General features: G+C 41.9%; 2 protein-coding genes across 3 annotated transcripts in view; one reads left to right on the top strand and one right to left on the bottom strand.

Annotated features, from left to right (window-relative positions):
• Window positions 1–235: 235 nt before the first annotated feature.
• On the bottom strand, window positions 236–17,570 carry Dctn5 (dynactin subunit 5). Its single transcript, XM_028867869.2, has 6 exons — window positions 17,428–17,570; window positions 16,377–16,445; window positions 14,937–15,055; window positions 8,544–8,655; window positions 4,000–4,102; window positions 236–432 (listed from the first exon to the last, which is right to left on the bottom strand). The coding sequence occupies exons 1-6, from the start codon at window positions 17,473–17,475 to the stop codon at window positions 335–337; spliced, it is 549 nt and encodes a 182-aa protein (XP_028723702.1). The 5' UTR covers window positions 17,476–17,570; the 3' UTR covers window positions 236–334.
• Window positions 17,571–17,828: 258 nt separating this feature from the next.
• Window positions 17,829–25,479, top strand: part of Palb2 (partner and localizer of BRCA2) — a 31,167-nt gene continuing 23,516 nt past the window's right edge. For both annotated transcript variants that reach the window (XM_028867860.2, XM_037210944.1), the window contains exons 1-4: window positions 17,829–17,910; window positions 20,647–20,706; window positions 21,192–21,285; window positions 21,993–23,423. In XM_028867860.2, coding sequence (XP_028723693.1) covers window positions 17,863–17,910; window positions 20,647–20,706; window positions 21,192–21,285; window positions 21,993–23,423 — 1,633 coding nt within the window. In that variant the 5' untranslated portion in view covers window positions 17,829–17,862. The remainder of the gene's footprint in view (window positions 17,911–20,646; window positions 20,707–21,191; window positions 21,286–21,992; window positions 23,424–25,479) is intronic.

Here is a 25,479-nt window from a genome sequence, read left to right on the forward strand (position 1 = left end):
CATGTATATCTGGTACCCAGGGAGGCCAGACCCATCAGATCACCAGGAACTGGAGTTATTGATGGTTGAAGGTGCCATGTGGGTGCTGGGAACTGAACCTGGGTCCTCTGAAAGAGCAGCCAGTACTCTTAACCACAGAGCCATCTCTCCAGCCTTCTTATTAAATTCTTAAATGCTCAGAGCCTTCGAGTATTGAAAAATTCTAAATTTAAAAAAAAATCAAGGAGAGTAGAAGTCATCAAAAACATGGTAGCTCTTGTAGTTACTGACCACTCACTTTATCTCCAAGTTCATCATAGTAGAGTTCAAAAGAATTCAATATATAAAGTAGAGATTAGACTTGTGTTAGGGGCAGAAACTTCTGGTAGTAGCTCTTGGTGACATCAATCATCAGCTCCTGTGTGCACTCTGGGAGCTCCCCTGAGAAGAGTCCTGGGGAAAGAGAGACCGGGTCAAGCAAGGGAGCCAGGAGGTCTGTAGCCCTACCCTTTGTGAAAAGGTTACAATTTCTGAGATCTACTGTGAGGATCTAACCGTCAGGCCCTTCATCTTCAGACTGATAAGACTGTTGGCTACTGACATCTTCTGAAAGGTCTGATTTGTGTTTGGGAAACAAACACTTGTAGCTCTCCAAATTCCAGGTGGAGGAGGTCTGAACGCGCTTACAAGATAAACGAGAGAAGAGGCACCTGGGACTGCTGAGCATCATTCCACACAAGGGTTTCCGCCCCCAGGACTCCAGTGTGAGCCCACTGAGCCAGCCTTACCCTTACCCCTGAGGCAAGAACTGTCCTGCCATTCCTACAGCGAAACTCAGTCCAGCACAATAAAACCAAAGCAACGATACTAGGTGCAGATGAATCAAAGGAGGACAACAAACAGTCCATGATGGAACAAGCATGGTTAAGAAGTTCACTCCTAAACCGGGCGTGGAGGCACACGCCTTTAGTCCTAGCACTCAGGAGGCAGAGGCAGGCAGATCTCTGTGAGTTCAAGGACAGCCTGGTCTACACAATGAGTTCCAGGATAGCCAGGGCTATACAGGGAAACCCTGCCTAGGAAAAACGACAACAAAAAGAAAGAACAGTTTCTGAAACAGTGGTAGTACACTGTGCTACCATCTCCACTCACGCAGATTTTGTTTGTTTGGTTTTTTGGTTTGAGAGGGTTTCTCGGGTGATGTCCTTGAACTTACTCTGTAGCTGTTTTGTTTTGTTTTGATGTGCATTGGTGTTTTGCATACATTCTTCTGTTAAGGGTGTTGGATCCCCAGGAACTGGAGTTACAGACAATTGTGAGCTGCCATGTAGGTGCTGGGAATTGAACCTGGGTCCTCTGGAAGAATAGCCAGTGCTCTTAACTGATCAGCCATCTCTCCAGCCCCATCATGCATATGTTTTGAAGGACACTTTAAAAATAGCTAGCAAAGGGCTAGAGAGATGCCTTGGCAGCTAAGAACACTGACTGTTCTTGCAGAAGTCCAAGGTTTCGGTCCCAGTACCCACATGGCAGCTAACAACCACCTGTAACTCCAGGTCTGGGTGCTGTATGCATGTTGTGCAGAGATATATGCAGGCAAAGACACATACACATAAAATAAAAATAGCCAGCAAAGTTTTCAACTTTCCTATCCTGTGGTCCATAAGTCGGCTTCTAAGAATGTATGCCAGAGATAACTGTGCCCAATTGTACAATACATGTAAAAGAGTGTCAAGACAGAAGTTTCTAATACTGCTCAGGTACAACTAACTGCTAGTGACCCATTATACTATGGGACTAATTCAATGCTTTGTGTTAAATCTACCTATGCAGTGTGCGAAACCTGTAACCCTTGAGAGGAATGATGTAGTTCTCTATACCACCTGAAAAGCTGCCCAAGGTATATTGCTAAATAACTGATAGTTTCTGAATAGTACAGAGTAATAGAGAGCTTGATTTCATTTATATAGGTGCCATTTCAAATACCTACATTTTCCATTCAAACATATTAAGTGCATATATTTTATACATTTATACAAAATGTATTAAGTATATATAAAACAAATAAAAAAACAAAAAATTCTCATAGACACTCTATAATTAAAAAGTGCATGGTAGGCCTACAAATATGTTTAAACTTCACAGTATTTTTGTTTTGTTTTGTTTGTTTGAGCCAGGGTTTTTATGTAGTCCTGGCTGTCCTGGAACTCACCATGTAGACCAGGCTGGCCTCGAACTCATAGAGATCTGTCTGCCTCTGCATGCTAAGTGCTGGAACTAAAGACACGTGCTACCACAATTGGCTCAAATTTTTTTTTTAAATGTGTATGGATATTTTGCCTGCATGTATGTTTGTGTACCATGTGCATGCCTGGTGCCCAAGAAGTCAGAAGAGGGCTTTGGATCCCCTGGAAGTGGATTTATGGATGGCTGTGAGTTATGTGGGTGCTTAGAATCAAACCCAGATCCTCTGCGAGAGAAACAGTGCTCGTAACAGCTTAGCTGTCTCCCTAGCCCTTAAAATTCACAGTATTTAATCTTTAATCACAGTAATAACTAGACAATTTTAAAATTCAGAGATGCCTCATAAAATTCCCATTTGTAGCTGTTCCTTAAACATCAGCTTTCAAGCTTCCAGTGCCATGTCCAGCAGCCATGATGGGCTATGACTTCAATTAGTATATTATCTGCCTGTCTTCAGTAGCATTGCTCTCGAGGCTTCTGATCAGGGTTTCTCCTGCTTTCCATTTCTTTTTGCTTCAGGCTCAATTTTATCTCATGTAGCTCTCACAAATGTGTCAGATTCCCTGCAAGCCCAAGTGTCTGAATTCAAAGATGGACGTGCCAATAAAGTACCCTAATGCCTGGCATTTATTTTTGAAACTACTCAAAAGAAACACGCTGTCATGGTGCAAGAAGCTTTGGGCTCTAAATGAGGGGTCTTCGACACTGGAGACGCGCACCTTCCAGTCTCAGTTCCCTCATATACAGAGACCTGGATGGTCCCATGCAGCTGGCCTTTTCAAAAGTAGTCATTATGATTTCCACCTGAAATACCAGGATGGTTCCTTGTCTTCTGACATTAGTGTTCCATGACCGTAAGAAGTTAGTACTAAGGAACTTGAATAAGATAAAAAGATGAGGCACACGTATCTCTAAAGAGATTTTTTTCTTTCCCCTTTGTCCAGTCAGAGCCCAGGCCAAGAAAGAAATGCTTCTTTGTCCTTACCATGTGCTGATGGCAGATTTGTTCCATAGCAACCTTTTTTTCTTCAATGTTATTTATTTACTTTTATATGTATGGGTGTTTTGCCTGCATGTATGTCTGTTTACCTTGTGTGTGCCTGGAGACTGCAGAGGCCAGAAAAGGTAGGTGAATCCCCTGGAACTGGAGTTAAAAGTTGAGCTGCCATGTGAGTGCTGGGAATTGAACCCAGGTCCTATGGAAGAGCATCCAGTGATCTTAACCACTGAGCCACCTCTCCAGTCCCTATAGCAACCTTCTTGAGGGAAAACCCTTGAAAGGTATTTGAGAATCTCCCTGCCATGTGTGGATCTAAGGCTTTCTCCTATCCCACAAGTACCACATTTTAAATCACTCTACTATGAGGTCAGCATTTAACACCTGCAGTCTTCTAGCTTGGGTTTCATTTCCTTTTTGTTTCTGGTAATTTCCTTTTTTCCTTGTAAATCTAGTTATTCATTCCAAACACAGCTTGTTCACTGGGTGTGGTGGTGCATACCTTTTATCTCAGCATCAGAAGGCACATGCAGGCAGATCTCTTTGAGTTCAAGGGCAGCCTAGGCTACATAGTGAATTCCAGACCAGCCAAGGCTATATCACAAAAAAACATCATCACAAAAAAACAAATACTAGCCGTACCAAAAGCAACTTATTTATATGACTTTTCTAGGTGTTTTATTGCTAAATCACATATCAGAGTTAGAAGTCACATGGATTACTTTAGTAATGGAAAACAGTTTGAATGAGGCTGAAATAGACATTGACATCAACATTACCTGGGCAGCCTGAGAAGACAGTGAATGGTGGGACCACAGTTTCTGGAGGTAATACTGTATTGTCAAGAATTTTGCAGCAGTCTTTCAAGACACACCGGCGCCCCTGAAATTAAAATCTTATTAATAGCAATTGAGCAAGACATGGGAGTAAAGCTTTAGTATTCTGTGTGGAAGGCTGTTCTATATTTTCTCTATTCATTGTATTTTTATGACAGTGTCTCATTATTGTAGCCCTAGTTGGCCTGGAATTTGCTCTATAGACCAGGCTGGCCTTGAACACAGAGATCTGTCTGCTTCTACCTCCAGAGTGCTAGGATTAATGCCGAGCACCGCCACACCCAAGCAATAGCAAGGGAGCCAAGGACAATGACAGGGTGTTTGGCTGAAATTACATACTTCAAGTAGAATATGACAAGGAGTAAAGGGTGAGTGTGTGTGTATGCACAGGTACACTTGAGGGAGGGTTGTATGCTCCAGATAGTACAGGTTGTCTTAGGCATTAGACACGAGGCAAACCTTTGACTTGTGAGAGTTCCATTCTTCTGTTGTTTTGCTGCCTTGTCTTCTGGTAACAGAAATCTTTTTGCACTGGGCACTACCCACCCCATCTTGGTCCACATGCTTTACTTCTAGCACACATAGACTCCGTGCCTGACCAGTGACTGGTTTGAGGAAGTGGCATATGAGCCAACTTAGTCTAGTGAACCTCTACCTTGGGTTTCCGCTGGGACGACAGGGAAATGAAGCACTTTCCAGGAGAGTTCCCAGAAGACAGGATGGATGCCAACAGCACCTTATCCCTGCCAGGAAGTGACCTCCAGAGGAAGGAGGAAAGGGACGAAGGCTTGTTTTCATGGGATCAGATGAACCTTTGGATCACGTAGACGTGATCTACTTCTGGACTCTCAGTTTATATTAGCTAATCTAATACATCTGGTTGGGCACCTGCCAGGCTAAGGACTACGTGTCTGTTCTCTGGACAAATCTTCTTTCTTTTTTTAATTTTTTTTTTATTTTTCGAGACAAGGTTTCTCTGTGTAACAGCCCTACCTGTCCTGGAACTCGATTTGTAGACCAGGTTGGCTTCAAACTCACAGAGATCCACCTGCCTCTGCCTCCTAAGTACTGGGATTAAAGGCGTGTGCCACTACCACCGGGCCCTGACAAATTTTCTTGAGTAGAAGTTATTAGTCAATTTGTTTTTCCACAGGAGATAGCTATTTGAATATTTGGACTAAACCTTATGTTTAACTTTATACAGTGCTACCATTTTCTTAATTCTTCCATAATCCACAGCATTTTAAAGGTGAGCGATATGGCATGGGAAACTCATTTGTTTGTTAGGTTAAGGGAAAAGCTATACACACTGTTTAAACCTATGCCTTAGGTTATTCACCCGAGCAGAGCCAAGTTTACTCTTTTTTTGTTGTTTGTTTTGCTTTGTTTTTCAAGACAGGGTTTCTCTATGTGGCCTTGGCTATCCTGGAACCCACTCTGTAGACCAGTCCGACCTCTGAGGTCCGCCTGCCTCTGCCTCCCAAGTGCTGGGATTAAAAGCCTGTGCCAACACTGCCCAGCTCAAAGTTTCATTCTTTTTTTTTTTTTTTTTTTTGGTTTTTCGAGACAGGGTTTCTCTGCGTAGTTTTGCGCCTTTCCTGGAACTCACTTGGTAGCCCAGGCTGGCCTCGAACTCACAGAGATCCGCCTGCCTCTGCCTCCCGAGTGCTGGGATTAAAGGCGTGCGCCACCACCGCCCGGCTAAAGTTTCACTCTTTATTAACTATTTTTTTAAATTGTGTGTGTGAGAGTGCTCATCCACGCATACCCATGTGGAGGTCACAAGTTGTTTTCTTTCTTTTCTTTTCTTTTTTTTTTGTAGTCAGGAAAGTGGTAATTTTCAACCTTATTTTTTGAGACAGGATCTTTCACTGAGCCTAGAACTTAATGTTCTGGCTAGACTACCTGACCAGTGAGCCCCCAGAACTTTCTCCAGCACTGGGGTTACAGGCATGTGCCACTATGCCCGACTTTTATATGGGTGCTGGAAACTTAATCTCAGATCATTTGCCTTACACAGAAAACACTACCCACTAAGTCAGCTCCTTAAAGCTGTCTTTACTAGGGCTTGAAAGTTCGTCTGTGTCCTGATAAAAACAATTTGATAAACATCTGGGTAGTAAAACACAGATAGGAGAAATGAGATTAGACAATCTGATGAAAAAATATCTGGCTGAGAATGTAGAAATGTAAACAGCCCAGTGCTCTTAACTGCTGAGCCATATCTCCAGCTTCCCTAAATGAATTTTTAAAAAAGCTTCTACTTTAATCTCAGCACTCAGGAAGCACAAGCAAACTGGTCTTTGTAAGTTCCAGGTCGGCCTGGTCTACAGAGTTCCAGGCCAGCTACTAACGAGACCCTATCTCAAAACAAAAACAAAACCCAAGGAGCTACAGAGATGGCTCAATTGTTAAGAGCACTGGATTCTCTGCCAAAGGACCCAGATTTGATTCCCAGCACCCACAAGGTGGTTCACATCAGTCTGAAACTCTAACTCTAGCAAATCTTACATCCTCTTCTGACCTCTGCAGTCACCTAGGAGGCATGCAATGCATAAATAGACATGCAGACAAAATACCCACACATATAAAATATATATGTGCTTTTTAGAGAGAGGGTTTCTCTGTGTAGCCCTGACTGTCCTGGAACTTGCTTTGTAGACCAGGCTGGCCTCAAACTCCCAGAGATCCACCTGTCTCTACCCACTTCCTCTCCCCCAGTACTGGGATTAAAGGCAAACACCACCACACCCAGCTAAATTAAAAAAGAAGAAGAAGAAAGGAAAGGAAAGGAAAGGAAAGGAAAGGAAGAAGGAAGGGAGGAAGGAAGGAAGGAAGGAAGGAAGGAAGGAAGGAAGGAAGGAAGGAAAGAAGGAAAGAAAGAAAGAAAGAAAGAAAGAAAGAAAGAAAGGAAGGAAGGAAGGAAGGAAGGAAGGAAGGAAGGAAGGAAGGAAGGAAGGAAGGAAGGAAGAAAGAAAGAAAGAAAGAAAGGGGAAAGCTTCTGCAAGGTCTGAGTTTCATCAACGGCTAAGCTGCCTCCAGCTGGATGCACAAGAAGACTGGCAACAGTTGGTGTGTGACTCTGAAGCAGGCTGGCTGTAAGGAGGGATCTTCATTCTTCCGAGGAAGTTCTCATTCACGAATTAGCTATGGTACTTCCAAAGATATCAACTGTCTATCTCCCCTGGTGAACAAGGTAATGTTATCTCTAAGGCCTACACTCATGCCCACATGAGTTATCTCATGATGTCATCTCATGCCTACACTCCTAATCCCCAAGACTAAGCACATGAGAACAGGATGTGCTAAGTAAGGCATGATGAGTTCCCATGTTGGGATCCACGGACAGATGACCCTAGGGAAAAAAACAGGGGGAAGGAATCTTCTCACTACTTACTGCCAGCCACTATACAGCCTGCAGCCTGCTTTGTCCACTAGTTGGCCATCCCACTCACTTAGATCCTGACTGCTTAGAGAAATAGATTAACTAAATTTCAGGAACATTCTGAGTATAGGGATTAATTCATAGCAACAGGAAGAATGCCAATAGTTTTTTGTTTTGTTTTGTTTTTTTATTTTTCGAGATAGGGTTTCTTTGTGTAGTTTTGGTGCCTGTCCTGGATCTCGCTCTGTAGATCAGGCTGGCCTCAAACTCACAGAGATCCACCTGCCTCTGCCTCCTGAGTGCGCTGCCACCCCACGAATGCTGATAGTTTTAAGACACGCGTGGATTGGGAATAGCTAAGGATATGGTAAAAGGCTTCTTCATTCTTCCTCTAAGAAGGACTCAAGAACTGTGGCTATACAGCTCATGTTACAGCAACCTGGATAATTTTAGCAAGTCTATAGTTCTAAAAGACTCTAAAATCTAAAAAGACTTTAAGAATTCCTTTGCAGTTAGAATACGTGCAGACAGGATCTCTCATTGCTCTGGTGCTTACCAAGTAGGCTGACTGGCAGACCTGAGACCCAGGAGTCCGCCTGTTTCCACCTCCCCAGTGCTGGGGTTATAAGAGTGTAACACCACATCTGGCTCTTTACATGGGTTCTAGGGATCAAAGTCAGGTTCTCATTCTTGCATGACTGGTGCTTTACCAACTGAGCCATCTTCTTAGTCCCAGGAGCCCCATACATATATGTATAGTCCCATATTTAATAGCATATGGAAAAGGTTCAATAAAGGCTAGCCATTATTACTTGGTTTTATTTTGGGTGTGTGTTTTTTGTGTCTTTGTAGTGCTGAAGAATCAAATCCTGAGCCTCATACAATCTACATAAACACTCTACCAGTGAGCTAGATCCCTAGCCCACTGGCCATTATTATTACTGCTTGGACAAATAACTCCAAATCCAGTAAGAAAAAAACCTAACCTCAGGAAACTGGAAATGACTCCTCCCCCTGTTACAGGGACAGAGTCCCACAGATGGGGTGAAGAGAGGAAAACAGAAGAAACGATGCTGCTTAGTTGAGTGAGTCATATACTCACAATCACACAGTTCTTCCCAACGTGAACATAAGAACCAATCTGAGCAGCGTTGACCACACAGTCTTCCTCAATAAAGACATGGTCCCCAATATGTAGAGGAAAGAATGCAACACTAAAAAGGAAAAGAAGACAAACAAGAAAAGGTCAAGGTGACGGAGTTTGGGTTAAGGTTACAGAACTACAGATCATAATCTCAACATTTATTTATTTACAGATAGACTATTTTGTTTCGTTTTCTGAGACAGGGTCTCTCTTTGTAGTCCTGACTATCCTAGAGCTTGATATGTAGAGCAGGCTGGACTCAAACTCATTGAGATCCTCTTGCCTCTGTCTCTCTCGAGCTCTGGGATTATAGGCATTTGTCACCAGGTCCTACCTTTACAGACAGACTCTTTCTATGTTGCCCAGGCTAACCTAGAATTTGTCACATAGCCCAAGATGGCCTCAAACATCTGACACGCTGGATTCAGCTTCATGAGCAGTGGATTACAGGCATGCACCATTCCCTCAGTTTTTGTCATGTTAATAGGACTATTCCTTGCCTAGGGCCTGTATTATGCTAAACAAGTACTCTACATTCTCAGATCTTTTTTTTTTAAAAAGATTTATTTATTTATTATATATATAGTGGTTCTGTTTGCATGTATGCATGCAGGCCAGAAGAGGGCACTATATCTCATTACAGATGGTTGTGAGCCACCATGTGGAATTGAACTCAGGACCTCTGGAAGAACAGTGTTCTTAACCTCTGAGCCATCTCTCAAGCCCCATTCTCAGATCTTAAAAAAAAAAAAATCATTTTAGTACTCATCATTCTGTACTTCAACCCTCTACCATATTTACTGAGTTCCTACTGTGTGCCAGACTCTTGGCTAGGAACTGAGGATAGAATGTAAGTAAAACAGATTTGTTGCATGAGGAGTGTACAATCAAGAGAAGCCAAGAGCTTAGAATTTTGTCTTCTTAAAATTGGTTTAAATGTTTCTTGTTTTTTCCCTCAGAGTGGGAATAATGCAATATTAAATGTCCTTTCGTGGAAAATGTTTTTTATTTTTCCCTAATAGTGGGAATAACTCATTATCAATGATCCCTTCACAGGAGAAAGAAAACACTTTTAACAAGCCAACTTATATATTTTACTTCTAGTAAAAAACAATTGGGGTCAGAGTCAATGCTGTTTAAATTTCCAGAGATATTAGTTATCAATTGTATAAAGGAAATTCTCTTCTCTTGATTGTCTAATTATTATCTAAATGAATGTTTAATTTTCATAGTAAATGAACTAAAAGAACAAAATTCATGATTTTAAACTATATATGCTCTTGACTGTTTATCATTATTAAAATTTTGGCTCTGCTCTTTAAGTTGCTTTCTAGAAATTCTTAGGTAAATTCTATGAAAATGGAACACTTGAAACAGAATGGGTTGTTATGCTATTAGAGAATGTGGTTACTAAGGTAAAAGCTCATAGAAAATGATCTCTTGCTGAATGAGAGCTTACAGAAGTTGTTTTTCTGCTGAATGGAATGCAGGTGGATTTTTTGGTCCACACTGTTAATAACTGACAAGTTGCATTAACATGTTGCTTGAAATCTAGTAAAAAAAAAAAAAAAGAGATCCTCCTTTTAAAACTTTATAAAAATGCTCCATAATGTTGACTAAAGTTACCTCTTAGAATCCCATAGAGAGCCGGGCGTTGGTGGCGCACGCCTTTAATCCCAGCACTCGGGAGGCAGAGGCAGGCGGATCTCTGTGAGTTCGAGGCCAGCCTGGGCTACCAAGTGAGCTCCAGGAAAGGCGCAAAGCTACACAGAGAAACCCTGTCTTGAAAAACCAAAAAAAAAAAAAAAAAAAAAAAAAAAAAAGAATCCCATAGAGATTGTTTTTAATGCTTTTATAGTTGGCTTATATAAAAAGGACTATGCAAATAAATGCTGGGGGTAAAGTTGCTCAATTGTTATTACTCCCATAATTTTAAAGACAAAGCAACTCCAATTGTAAGACAGAAGATTTTAAAGGTACTAAAAAGAAAGTATTTTGACAAACTTTTATTAATGATAAGAGGCCAAATCTAAAATTGCAAGTAAATGGCATTCAAATTTCAGGCTTTCTAGACACTAAAGTTGATGTATCTGTAATTTTTCAAAAAATCTTAAAATCCCAGTTGACCTTTACAAAAGGTCTCCACTCAATTTGTAAGCATTGGAACCTTATCTCAAGCAAAACAGAGTGGATTAAATGTATAGGACCTAAAGGATAAACAAGAAATGTTAAGAAGCCCAATTTTATGTCAATATTTTGTAAAAATTAATCACTAGAAGTGGTATGTAAACAATTTCCTCAGTCTATTAGCTATCATTATATGGATGATATTTTATTGGCTGCTTCTGATACAGATATCTTAGAAAAAATGTTAAGGGGCTGGAGAGATGGCTTAGAGGTTAAGAGCACTGGCTGCTCTTCCAGAGGTCCTGAGTTCAATTCCCAGAAACCACATGATGGCTCACAACCATCTGTAATGAGATCTGGCGCCCTCTTCTGGCCTGCAGTCATACATGCTGTATACATAATAAATAAATAAATTTAAAAAAAAAAGAAAGGAAAAATGTTAAATGTGGTACAGAAAATTTTACCCTGTTGGGGATTACAAATTTCTCCTGAAAAAAAAAATACAAAGAGGAGATTCTCCTAGTTATTTAGGTTATAAATTAAATAAACAGCGAATTCAGCCACAAAAGGTACAGATTAGGAGAGATCAGTTGCACACTCTTAATGATTTTCAAAAATTAATGGGTGATATTAGTTGGCTACCTCATACCACTGGTTTGTTTACTCAAGAATTAAGTAATTTGTTTCAGATTTTACAAGGTGGCTCAGATTTAATCTGTCCAAGACAATTAACAGCTGAGGGGGAAAGGGAATTAGCTCAAGCAGAACAAAAGCTGCAAGACGCCTATGTGGGTCGATCAGATCTTACAAAATGGCTGATTCCTCCTGCAGCTGGACAGGCTAGATATTCTAAAGGTGATCTGTGTCTTCAGTCCATGGACCTGTGTGGACCCACATCCGTATAATAACAGCCAGATGTGGTGGCTCACACCTTTAATCCCAGCACTTGGCAGGCACAGGAAGGCAGATCTCTGTGCACTCAAGGCCAGTCTGGTCTCCTAGATCTCTGTGAATTCCAGGACAGCCATAGCTACATAGTGAAAGCCTGTCTGGGGGCAGGGAGAGGAGATTATATTTAAGTCAAGACTGAACAGGATTTGTCAGGCTTCCTTCAAACATATAATATCATTCTATTCTCTACAATTCCTCAAATATTACTGACAATGTTTCTATAATAGCATTTATCTGACCATGTTTTTTGTTAAAAAGACTTATGTGTGTGTGTGTGTGTGTGTGTGTGTGTGTGTGTTTCTGGGTACCTACAGAGGCTAGAAGAGAGCAGTGGATTCCTTGGAGCCAGAGATAAAGGTCACCTAATGTGGATGCTGGGATCTGAACCTGATCCTCTGACAGAGCAGTAAGCACTCTTAACCACTGAGCCATCTCTCCAGACCCTGTCCATATTTTAAATCTGTGGCCTAGGTAAGATACAAAGTAGCTGTTTGCTCATTAACTCTTTCCAGCCCTGTTCTACATGAATATTTTGTCAGTCATCCTATCCATTCTCCAAGACTCAAGATTTACTTGAACTTTGTTAATTTTTAGTATTTTAAGTCCCTTCCTCTTGTACAACAATGAATTCCTTGATCACATGGCAGTCTACAGCAAGCTCTCCTAAACTTTTTCTATTCCTGACACCTCTTTACCCAAGAAATTTTTTATATCTGAACCCAGATATGCAAGTATATAGAATAGGTTTACTAGTGAAATGTTCAAGCTGAGTGTGGCAGCATACACCTATAGCCCAGCACTTAGGTGGCTGAGGGAAGAAAATTAGGGAGTTCAAGGCCAGTCTGAGCTACACTAGACCTACTTCAAACACACATACAAAAATATTTACTGATCATTAAGAGCCTATGGCCATACCAGTCTATATATGTCTAATCTCATTATAAATCATAAAGAAATTTATTTTAAAACAATACTTTGGTATACATATAATCATGTATACCATATTACCATGATTAAAGACAAAAACAAATGTGCATGTTGTGGTGTGTTCATTTATTTTTACATAAAGAATTAAATCTTTCCTGGGTATCTGATCATGCAAAACAGAGCATCTTCTCTGCTATTCAGAGTTGACTGATATTCTAATTTTATAATTAACAATGCTGAGAAAGCCACTTTGCATAAATATTTAGCATAAAACGGCAGGTATGTTTAGAGCCATTTCAGGAACTACTGGAAAAACCTGTCTGAATCTCAAGTCAAAATATATTGACCAATTTTTTCTTTTAATGAAATTCAAGTCAGCAACTCAAACAGCAATTTTTAAAACCCAACAATCTTTTTAAAAAAATATTTGTTTCATCTCTGTGAGTTTGAGGCCAGCCTAGTTTACAGAGCGAGATCCAGGACAGGCACCAAAACTACACAGAGAAACTCTGTCTTTAAAAAACAAAAAAAAAGAAAAAAGAAAAAAAAAAAGAAAGGAAAAAGAAAAAAGGATTTGTTTATATGTGTATTTGTTTGCATGTGTTTATGTACACTACAGGCATACCAAAGTCCAAGGAGGCCAGAAGAAAGTCCCTTAGAACTGGAACAATAGGCAGCTTTAAGCCACCCAGGTCCTTTGCAAGAACAGTAGTACTCTTTGTTTTTTTTTTTTGTTTTTTTTTTTAAGGTTTTTCAAGACAGGGTTTCTCTGTGTAGCTTTGCGCCTTTCCTGGAACTCACTTGGTAGCCCAGGCTGGCCTCGAACTAACAGAGATCCGCCTGGCTCTGCCTCCAGAGTGCTGGGATTAAAGGCGTGTGCCACCACTGCCCAGCAGCAGTGGTACTCTTAACTGCTGAGCCATCTCTCCAGCCTCAAAACCCAACATTCTAATATAAAATCCAAAGATATACTAATTTTATACTTACATGTTAAGAGATGACCATAGGAAAATATTAAAAGTTTATTTTCAGTAACTAAATCATTATGTTTCTCTAATAGCAGCAAACTTAGTGAACTGGCTAGTTTTGTGTGTCAACTTGACACAAGTTAATCATCAAAGAAGAAGTAGCCTCAGTTGAAGAAATGTCTCAATGAAATCCAGCTGTAAGGCATTTTCTTAGTAACCAAAGGGGATGGCCCAGCCTATGGGGAGCAGTGCCATCACTGGGCTGGTGGTCCTGGAGTCTATAAAAAAGCAGGCTGAGGCCGGGCAGTGGTGGCACACACCTTTAATCCCAGCACACGGGAGGCAGAGCCAGGCGGATCTCTGTGAGTTGGAGGCCAGCCTGGTCTACAGAGTGAGATCCAGGAAAGGTGCAAAGCTACACAGAGAAACCCTGTGTTGAAAAGCCAAAAAAAAAAAAAAAAAAAAAAAAAAAGCAGGCTGAGCAGGCCATGGGAAGTAAGCCAGAAGCAGCGCCCCTCCATGCCCTCTGCATTATTAGCTCCTGCCTCCAGGATCCTGATCTGTTGAGTTCCTGTCCTGACTTCCTTCAGTGATGAGCAGCAGTGGAAATGTAAGACAAATAAACCCTTTCCTCCCCAACTTGCTTTTTGGTCATGGTTTCATTTCAGCAGTAGGAACCCTGACTAAGACACTTAGTATGTACAGTAAAGACATTAGAACTTATAACACACAGTAGTTCAAACCTGAGCAGAAGTGTTTCAGGCAGCATTCAGTGGGGTGGCTTGTATGGCATCCTGCACAGTGCAATGCACCATGCTGTGTGCAAAACTGAGGCTGCAGTCACGTCACATGATACACCATGGGCAAGTACTACCACAAACTTTGGATTCATTATATATTTCATTTGGAATTAATTTTTGGTTGTTGCATATTCAGAAACCTTTCATTGTGGCCAATTTTTTTCACAGCCTTCCACATTCAGTTATGAAATGGCAATATATGGTAATGACCCATAGTTTAAAAAACTACAGGCTACATCAGTTATGAGAATTCTTTAATTTTAAATTAAAAATCTAAATTTCTTAACATCATCTGATTCTGGTATGGCATGCACGAGGAAAATCCACCATCACCTTTTACTCATGACTTACTATTTATATTTTATTTCTGTTTCTCACAAGGACTATTCTACTTCTGACAACCAACTATGAACAAGGTTACAACCACCCAGAGTGGTGTTCATTACTGTGAACACTTACTCAGAGCCCCACCAACCAGCATAGACCTTCTCAATTACACATCTAAACACATGGACATGTACAGTATCACCAGGAACAGTATGGAGCTTGGGACTGGAAACAGGAAATTAATCACATACCCTTTACTGAATTTCTTGAATGGTGGCCTTATGACACTACGGCTTTTTACAACACAGTGCCGTCCAACTCTCACATTTGCCAGATCTCCGCGGATGATACAGTCATTCATTACAATGGTCTATAAAGCAAAACACGTTTAAAAATTACCGGTGTAGCCTAAAAGGAACATAAAGAGATAATCAACAGGACACTGAGCATTATGTTATGGTTCACGCCATCAAATGTTCTATAAGAGGGGTAAGTGTATGGTGAATGGAGAACTGGCTTTGGATTGACTGCAATACAACATAAGCTTTGATCTTAACACTCCGAGATCTTAAGGACACACTCAGTGAAGAGAATGCTCATGGTAGACCAGGTAACCTATCTGTTTAGAGCAGTGGTTCTCAACCTTTCTAATGCTGTGACCCTTTAATACAGTTCCTCATGTTGTGGTAACCCCCAACCATAAAGTTATTACGTTGCTACTTTATAACTCTATTTGTTACTGTTATGAATCATAAGGTAAATATCTGATTTGCGACCCACAGGTTGAGAACTGCATGTTTAGAGTCACTCAGATTCATCTGAGGTCCTCTGAGCCGTGGAGACTTGGTCAGAGACTGTCCTACCTGCTTCCACACAGGCTGTGCCACCACATTTCCAAAACTCAGAAGCTCTCGTAACACAGGACTGTATGCTCAATCGGTAATAACCAATGTCAGCATACATTGGTCATATATTCCCCAATTACTTTGTTTTGAGACAGGGTCTTTCTTATTATGTCTCTGAGAATGATCTGGAGCTCACTACGTAGTCAAAGGTAAAGTGAAACTAGATGTGATCATCCGGTTTCATCTACCTAAGTGCTGAGACTACAGGCAAGCATCTCCCTGACTTCTATTTTAAAATATTTTATTGCCTCTTTAGGTTTTGTGTCCAGTAGCCCTGGGCACAATATAACACAGCAGAAAAATGTGCCATTGTATTTTGTTCAGGCACAAAAGGATTCTGTTCCTCCCCCCACCCCAACACTTTTTTATTCATAATATTGAAGGTAATGTAAATACAATATTGAAGAAAGTGGCAAACAAAAGTTCACATTCCATTCAAATGAAATTCCTCCCCTTCCCCTCCTCCCTTCATCTAGCTGCCCATGCCCCCTTTGTCTATTGTGCCCTCCTCTTCCACATCTCATGTGGTAGGTACACTGCTCTCCCCTCCCTTCTTCCTTAAAATGTCTCTATTCCCCACCTAACAGGTCTCCTTCTAATTTCCTGACTTCTCCACATTGATCATTTTTATGCATTTAATAAATCCACTTTGGAGAACAAATAAAGCAAAGAAAAGAGAACTGGAAATGTACAACAAATTGGAGACACAGTACCATTTTATATACCCTGCTAATATGGTGACGAGCAAAGGTATGCATGCACTCAGGTGCCGCCTGTGTACTTTACCTTGCCATTGAGAACGATGTTCTGGCTTCCACACAAAACAGACTGGCGACTAACTTTGTTCCCAGATGCCTAAACGCGAACAGAAATCTGGGGTGAAAAAGCTGAGATTTCTGGGATACCATTTCCATCAAGAAAGCTTGCATTGCAGAGAAAATTACTTTAAATGGAGTGCAGTCTAAAATGGAATGAGAGCTGAGTGTAGTACTGCACCCCTACTGTCCCGGCCCTAGCAGGATGATTATGAATTTGGGGTTAGTATGGACTACAAAATAAGACTCCATCACAAAAACAAATTAGAGAAGGAAGAGAGAGAGCAGGAAGGGGTGGGAAGGCTGGGGGTGTAACTTAATGATAAGGGTGCTTAGCACCCCAAAACATGTAAGAGGGACTGAATCCAATATTTCAAAAGAGCAAGGGTGGACTAGGAACTCAAAGTTCAAGAAATGGACTCAGGATTTGTATCTATTGACCAATGTGCATTCAAACCCCAGTTCTACACTCCGGTTTCACAGCCCTAAATGAGGAAAATGACTTTTCCATGACCACAGAGTCATAAGGAAATACAGAAAAAAATGAATAACCCTAACAGTGACACTTGCTTGTTTCCAGCACTTTACACGTTATCATGAGTTGACGATTAGAAACAACTTTTTAGCACGTTAGTATACTGTAAAATATTTTTAAAGGGGCCTGAAGCCTGAAACTGCAATTAATATCAGGACAAATAGACTGTCTTGTGTATTCCGGAACACACTATCTCTACAGGAAAAGTAGGTGTGTGTTTATATGCGCACAGACCCACACACATATGCATACAGAGAGAGGGAAGGGATGGGGAGGGGGGCGGACGAGCGGAGGGAAGGAGGAGAGAGCCTAATTCATGCATGCACGGACTAAATAACAAAATCAGAGGAAACACGAAGCGTCTGTACGTCATCCCCAAGGTACAGATGAGGGAGCAGGGGCGGATGAAGCAGGGACAGGAGGAGCGGCCGTCCTGTCCTCCAGGGGCCGTTGGGCTGCCAGGGGAACAAGGTCTGCACACGCTCACCGTCTCGATGTACTCGGACTTGTTGTACAGCTGCTCGCCCAATTCCATGGCTGCCTCCTCCTCTTCGAACCTCAGGACCCTGTCAGTCGCTCAAGCCCACGGTGATTCCAGCTACTTCCGGCTGCCTGGCCACTTCCGCTATCCGCGCCCTCGACTCCCATCAACTCTCATCGACTGCTCGGCTCTCCTCTAAGCAGCCCCACGCCGTCGCGCGGAGGTCTCCAGCTGCGCATGCGCAGAGCGAGCGGCGGCTTTAATTGGCCCGAGTAGGAAGCGCGCGGGATCCGAGTGGCCCGTCTCGTCACGCGCTGAGCCTCGGCTAGGTCCTGCTTCCTTCCCGGGAATCCTTCTGGGCCCAGGAAGGTCTGGCTGGGTCCCGGTGACCACAGGCCCGAGGCTGGCGACGGCTGCTCCCCGCGTTCGGCTTCCATCCGGATGGAAGAGCCTCCCGGGAAGCCCCTCAGCTGTGCGGAGAAGGAAAAGGTGCCCGGGTTGCGGGAAGGGTGACTCCGGCCGGGCTCTAACCCCAGGACCTCAAGCCTGGTTCCTGAGTCCGAGGGAGGCAGTGTCCCCCGACCTACCCGCTAGGAGAAGTCATTGAGACTAGCGCGCTGCTCACGTGGCGGAGCTTAAAATGCAAATTAACAGCACGTAACTTCTAATGACATTGCTTAAATATTAGCTATAAAACTTTAAATGTAGGTAAACCTAAAGGCCCCCCCCCCCGCGCCCCGACACCCTCTGCCTCTCCCACCCTACCCCTGCCCACTCACGTAAGTCGTTCACCATTCTTGTACTTAACATTTTCGTGTTTGTATATTGGGTCTTGACCTCCAAAAGTAATAGGTATATTTTGGAGAGGGAGGTGTTCATGATGTATGCTCTGGTTGGTTCTGCAACTTCTGTTTTTCTCCGTGTTTAAGACCCATGTTAGAACAGGACGACAGGAAGACTAATATAAATACTACATATAATGAATTGGTATGATGTATGTTTGTGCATGTAAATTTAATATAGTAGGCTATAGTTTAGAAGTGCTCTCATTTCTTTAGGGTTCAATATATTACTCTTCTGCAAGACTTAAAGATTGCAAGTTCTTGTGCTTGCCGTGCAAAATTGGAATTCACATTAATTTGTTCTCCCATCCTGTCTTACCTTCTATCGGTGGTAAAGATCATTTACAAATAAACAAGATAAGTCCCACACATTGATAAGATTGAGGACGAGACAACAACAGAGGTCGAGAGCACAGACTCTAGGACAGTCGTCGTTCTCAACCTTCCTAATGCTGCGGCGCTTTAATGTAGTTCTTCATGTCGTGGTGACCCCCAACCATGAAACTTTTTCATTACGACTTCAAAACCGTAATTTTGCTACTGTTATGGATAATGTAAACATCTGTGTTTTCCGGTGGCCTCAGGCCACCCCTGTGAAAGGACTGTTCCACCACCCAGAGGTCTCCATGCATAAGTTGAGAGCAGCTGCTCTAGGCCCTTCTTATGGGAGTTTAAATGGAGCAGTTACAAATGGCAGTATTCTGGAGAGACTGCTGCTTCTGTGTTCATTTTACATATCTATAAAATGAGGGTGATTATATCCATCTGTTAGGGTTATTGTGAGTGCTAATCGAGCTAATGGACATTAAAGTCGCAAAAGTCCTTAGAACCAACTGAAGCACATATGAAAGTGTCAGCAATTTTTATTATTGTGTGACTGAAAATGGATGGGGACTGGGGTGACTTGAAGGCAGAAGTACTAGAGTCCACAAAACGCCCTGGAAACTGAGGGGGAAGTGATTAATTAAGAAAAGTTAACATTGTTTGCAACTTTTGTTGTAGCTTTTTTTTGCTGCTTTTTTGTTTGTGGGGTTGTTGATTTTAAGACAGGGTGTCGTATCCCAATCTTGTCTTGGACTTACTAGGTAGCTAAGGATGCCCTAGACTCCTGATCGTCCTCTCTGCCTCCCAAGTGCTGGGATTACAGGTGTTTACCACAGACATGGGTTTATGCAGTGCTGAGACTCAAAACCAGGGCTTTGTACATGCTAGATGAGAACTCTACCAAGTGAAATACATCTCCTGCCCCCATTGTTTTGTTTTAAAAGGAATACACTAAGGGTAGAAATCCAACAGTTGTCTGAAGGATGAATACCAGTTTAAAGGTTCCTAAAGGGCAGGAAGATAAGGGTGGTTTGCTGCTGAGAGAATATTTCCAACCACAGAAGCCAAGGAGACAAAGAATCTACACTTTGAGAGACTAATAACTTGGCATAATACAGTTCAATTTATTTACAAAAGCTGTGTGGAATGCCAGCCATGCCCCTAGCTGGGAACTCAGCAGTGACAGCCCCACCCCTTTCGCGGGCTCTCTTCTGCAGCATCTCTTCAAACATATGAACCGGTTCCACCGTGAAGCTGTCCTGCTTGTGCTGCCTAAAATAACTACACATCCCCCATTTCCCCAAACTTAGTTCCTTCCTTCAGACCTCAGAAATGCCTCCAAGACTACACTCCTTGAAGTAGTGCCTTCAGGGAGCTAGTTGCTCATATCACCCAGGTTAATCTAAGTATTTATTACCATGTGAAATCTTATCTGTTGTCTTGAATATTTGCATCCTTTACTACAAGTAAATTATCTTAACCACCTTGTACCTCAAGCACCAGGGATAGATATCTGACACTGTGTGTATCACTGGGGGGGAGGGGTGCGAGGGGGCGTTACTACTATAAGTTCCTGCGCCATTAATAGATAAAAAGCATTTATTGGTTGATTGACTGTGGTAAGAGCCCCTCCCTGTTTCTCGAAGTGATGGGGAGACAGAAGAAAATGGACAGCATAGTGTGTGGTGTAGTAAATTTTGAGAAGAGCGCAGAAGAACAGGAGAATGTCTAAACTGGGTTTGAACAAGAACCTAGAAGACTACCCTGGGGAAGTAGTCCTGCACATTGAGGCTTGAGGAATCCATAGGAATTGTGAAAGGGATGAATTGCTCCAGGTGACAGGAAACCATCATGACAAGGTCTGAGAGAGCTTGATACTTTGTAGGAACTATGAAAAGGTCTATTTGGGGAAACTGCCCTTCCCTGTACTGAGTCTTGCTGAGGGATGCTGCTGAGCACCGCACACTGCCATATGCCATCTCAGGCCTGCTGAGTACCACATCCCTTTCCTCTGGTTCCACCTTTCCACGGCTCAAAATTGTTAATGTTTTTCTTCTAGTTGAAGGAAAAGTTAGCATTTTTGAAAAAGGAATACAGCAAGACACTTGCTCGTCTTAAGGTGAGTGAATCATATTCTGTCAAATTAAGGTGTTACGCAAAAGAGCTTGTTGTTTTGGTTTGGTTTTTGGTTTTGAAACAGGGCCTCACTATGTAGTCAGGCCATTGTGGACTTAAATGCATAAACCTGGGGCCACGCAAGGTGCCTCAGAGGGTAAAGTCACCCACTGCCATGCTTGACAAAGGGAGCTCAATGCCCAGGACCAACGTGGTGTAAGGAAAGTTGTCTTCCGATCTCCACTAAAATGCTAAGGCACAGGGGTATTTGAGTGTATGCACACACACACACACACACACACACACACACACACACACAAACACAATGATTAAAATATAATAAAAATAAATAAACCCACAATCCTGCCTTGGCCTTCTGGATGCTAGGATTACAGGTGTGTACCATCACACCTAATGGGAAGAAAGGTTCTTGACAGTAATACAGCTTTAAGGAAAATTGATTTCTTGGGCTGCTTTTGTTTTCTCTAGCGTGCCAAAAGAGCTGAGAAGGTTAAGAACTCTGAGAAAGCAATAGAAGATTGTGTGCCCCATCAGGAAATCTCCCCACAGCTAAGCCGCTCTGGTAAATTAGCCTGTTCACTTACACTTGCTTTGAATTCATTCCTCAACTGGCTGATGTTATCTTTTCACAGCCCATGGATAATAAGCAGTATACTTCTTAAATAATACAAAATTCATGGTACACAATTCAAATGATACCCTGTGTCTTAAGTTGGATTGTCTATTTAGTTGCTCTTTTTCTCCTCAAATTTTAGGAACTATAGTCAATGTTTTAGTATTAGAAAAATGACTTTTTAACTCTTAGTTATTTTTTAATTTATTTTTAGGGTTTTTTTTTTGTTTGTTTGTTTGTTTTTCTTTGGGCTTTTCGAGACAGGGTTTCTCTGTAGCTTTAGAGCCTGTCCTGGAACTCACTCTGTAGATGAGGTTGGCCTTGAACTCACAGAGATCCACCTGTCTCTGTCTTCCGAGTGCTGGGATTAAAGGCATGCGCCACCACCGGCCCTAGTTAGGATTTTTTAATTGGCATCTTGCCACATAGCCAATGTTTCCTACGCTGGTTTCATATTCATGAAGCAGTACTGCTTCAGCTCAGTAGTAGTGCTTGGATTGTGTAGGCCTCCATGCCCAGTGCCACCTTTTAACTGTAAAGGTAATGATGCCACATGAATGGCTATGTCTGTGTTTCTGCGTGAGTCTGTTTTTGATTCTCTTGAGAGACTATCTGGGAGTGGACTTACTGAGTCTCATATATACTTTCCCCCTCAGAACCTATAAACGAAGGCTCTCCTTGTGATACATTACAAATCAACCATCTTGATGAGGAAACTGGAGAAAACATCGCTGTGACCCTTGATGTTGAACCTCAGTCCTTTAACCATAAAAATGGCCAAGAAGAAGAAGTATTACATACACAAAGAACAGGTGACATCCAGGAACAGTTTTTGCATGGCATCAGCAGCCCTGGTGGTAAGAAAGGGCAGAATGCACTGCCTGGGAGAACAAAGAAGCAGTGGAAGAAGGTATCTGTTTCACAGGAGAAAGAGTCTTTCCTTGACCTTAATTCTCTCGTACACCCTGACAAGCAACGAAAGACACAGGAAACAATCAGCAGCAAAAGTCCTAGGTCCCCAATAACTGAAGAGACTCGCCATTTAAGTCTGAAGTCTAAACCTCCTGGTCCTCCATCCCTTGATACAGAAATTGATGGAGAGGGTTTATTAATTTCACCATCTGGCAAATCAGAAAAGGATATTGATACACTTGTAAAAGGAAATAATGTCTCCGTGGAGACTACAGTTCCTTCCTGTACTGTGTCAGACAGCAATCACAGTCAACACCTTGAACATACACCTCCTAACAGTGACTGCAAAATGACTGTTCGGGGCCCAGCTTCATCCATAAACCTGGAGGCACAAGGCAGAAAAATGACTATAGTTACAGATAACCCAGTAGTAAATAAAACTGTGAATGCCAGTGATCAGCTGTCAGGAAGTCCTAATTCAGAGGCAAGGAATTCTTGTTCTCTAAATGATCTCACTCACAGTAACTTGCCAGCAGGTACTACCCAAAACTTTCAGTCTTTAAAATCGGGTCACGTTGTTGTTGGTAGAAATGAGAATCTTCAGGAAGATGAAATTCTAGGGCCGTCTAAGAACAGCCCAGCAGCAGTTTCCCCTCCCTCCACAGAAAGCCAAATACATTCTTGTACAATGCTTGAAGGCCTTTTGTTTCCTGCAGAATATTATGTTAGAACTACCCGTCGGATGTCAGACTGTCAGAGAAAAATAGCTCTGGAAGCTGTAATTCAAAGTCACTTGGGTATCAAGAAGAAAGGGCTTAAAAATAAAAGTAAAGCAGCTAAGAATGCAGTCCTCTCCGGTGAAGAAACTGAGCAAAGTGAAAGTAGTATGTTGGACACAAGCACAGGGCAGTCCAGCTCAGGAAGTCCCTCTCAGGAACTAATCTCATCAGCTGAGGTCAGCTCTCCCACAGGACCTGCTGAGGCTGACAGCCAATCCAGGAAAGCCACTACACAGCTGCCTGGTAGAGGACACAGAGGAAGACGAAAATCAGTCCGAGTCTCCACACTGGCTCATTGTCAGCTGCTTTTCCCTCCTTGCAGCACACTGGGTGTTAACATGTCCAAGGGCAAATTCACCAAGCATAAGTGTCCAAATGGAAAAGTGATTATTCATGGTAAGAAGAAAGTTGATTATAAATTGGGTTGTGTTTGATGATGGTTGATATGACAGCTAATCATCACTGTGTACGTGATACTTGGAAATGCTGTACACTATTCACTTACTGAATCATCACTGCCCTATACAAAGTAGAACCTTTTTAACTCCACTTTCAATTGAGGAAAGTAAGGCAGGGAGAGGGTACGTTGACTTTAAATGGTAGAGCTAAGATTGAAACATGGCAATGTGGCACCAGAGTTCAGTGGTATGTTTGAAACTTACACAGCAAACGAAACATATTGGGTGCTTATCAAACTAATACCTGTTTAAGTACAGCACAATCTTTCCATGGGTAGAATCTAATAGAGGTGTTTTGAAGTAAAATGGAATATGTACTAGGTAAAACTACAGAAAAACTCCATCATGTAATAGAAAGCCTGGGAACTTTTATGGATAATATAACTGTGGTCTGTAGAATATAAGATTTTTGGAATAGGAAGCAAGAGTATAAAAAGCTTCTTATTCATTTTCTCAGAAAATCATACCTGATAAGCAAAAGAAAAAACAGGATCACTACAGCTTTAAATAGGGAATGAACAAATACCTCAAATTTAGATAGTGAATAGTTTGCTTGCCATTTTCTCATCTATTTTGCTGTGGTGCAGCAGCAGCAGCCATAGACAATATGTAACTTACCATGGTCTCATAAAACTTTGTACATAAATAGGCAGCCATTGAACACAGATGTTGGTTTATAAGCTATAAATCATTCATTTAAGAATAGTAAGCATAGCTCTTTTCCTTACCTAAATCAACAATATAAAAATTTAAGAAAAAAGAAGGCCAGGCGTAGTATTGCATACCATTATTCACAACTGAGGTAGAGGCAGGCAGGTCTCGTGAGTTCTAGACCATCCAGCGTTATATAGTGTGACCCTGTCTGAAAAAAGGTATGCACTCCAATAATAATCTAGAAACTTTTGGTTTGGAGACAGATTCCCAGTATCTAGTTCAGACTAGCTTTGAACTCCTGCCTTAGCCTCCTGAGTGCCGGGCTACCTTGCCTAGTTAGACATTTTTTTTTAACATACATAATTAGAAATGGTCTGTTGTGATCTTATTTTCCTTTATGTGTATGAGTGTCTGGCCTACCTGTATGCCTGTATACCACCTGCATGCAGTGCCAGTGGTGGCCAGAAGAGAGTATGCATGGTTGTGAGTCCCAGTGTGGATACTGGAGTGCTCTTAACTGCTGAGCCATCTCTCCAGTCCCCTGCTATGGTTTTAGTAAACTGAGCTACATTTAAAAACTTTTTCTGTTTCCATTATCAAGTTTACTATTCATATGTGAAATTGGTATTACTAGGGACTTTTTAAAAGATTTGTTTATTTATCATGTGTACAATATCCTGTCTGCATGTATGCCAGCACACCAGAAGAAGGCACCAGATCTCATTGTAGATGTTTTGAGCCATCTTGTGGTTGCTGGGAACTCAGGTCCTCTAGAAGAGCAGCCAGTGCTCTTAACCTCTGAGCCATCTCTCCAGTCCCCTGTTAGAGATGTTTTTTTTTTTTTTTTGGTTTTTCGAGACAGGGTTTCTCTGTGTAGCTTTGCTCCTTTCCTGGGACTCACTTGGTAGACCAGGCTGGCCTCGAACTCACAGAGATCCACCTGGCTCTGCCTCCCGAGTGCTGGGATTAAAGGCGTGCGCCACCACCGCCCGGCTAGAGATGTTTTTAAAGCATCATTCATGACAAAGATAAAACAAAAAAAAACTGCAACAAAACCTTCTTTAAGGGCTGGAGAGATGGCTCAGAGGTTAAGAGCACTGGCTGTTCGTCCAGAGGTCCTGGGTTTGATTCCCAGTTACCACATGGTGGCTCACAACCATCTATAATGAGATCTGGTGCCCTCTTCTGGCCTGCAGGCATACATGCAGGCAGAACACTGTATACATAATAAATAAATCTTTAAAAAAAAAACAAAACCCTTCTTTAATAACAAAAAAAAAAAAAAAAAAAAAAAACAGCCAAGGATTTGGTGCTGCTTTCTGGTTTTGGTTTGTTTTGCT

This window comes from Peromyscus leucopus, chromosome 1, assembly GCF_004664715.2.
Source record: "Peromyscus leucopus breed LL Stock chromosome 1, UCI_PerLeu_2.1, whole genome shotgun sequence".
Taxonomy (NCBI): Eukaryota; Metazoa; Chordata; class Mammalia; order Rodentia; family Cricetidae; genus Peromyscus; species Peromyscus leucopus.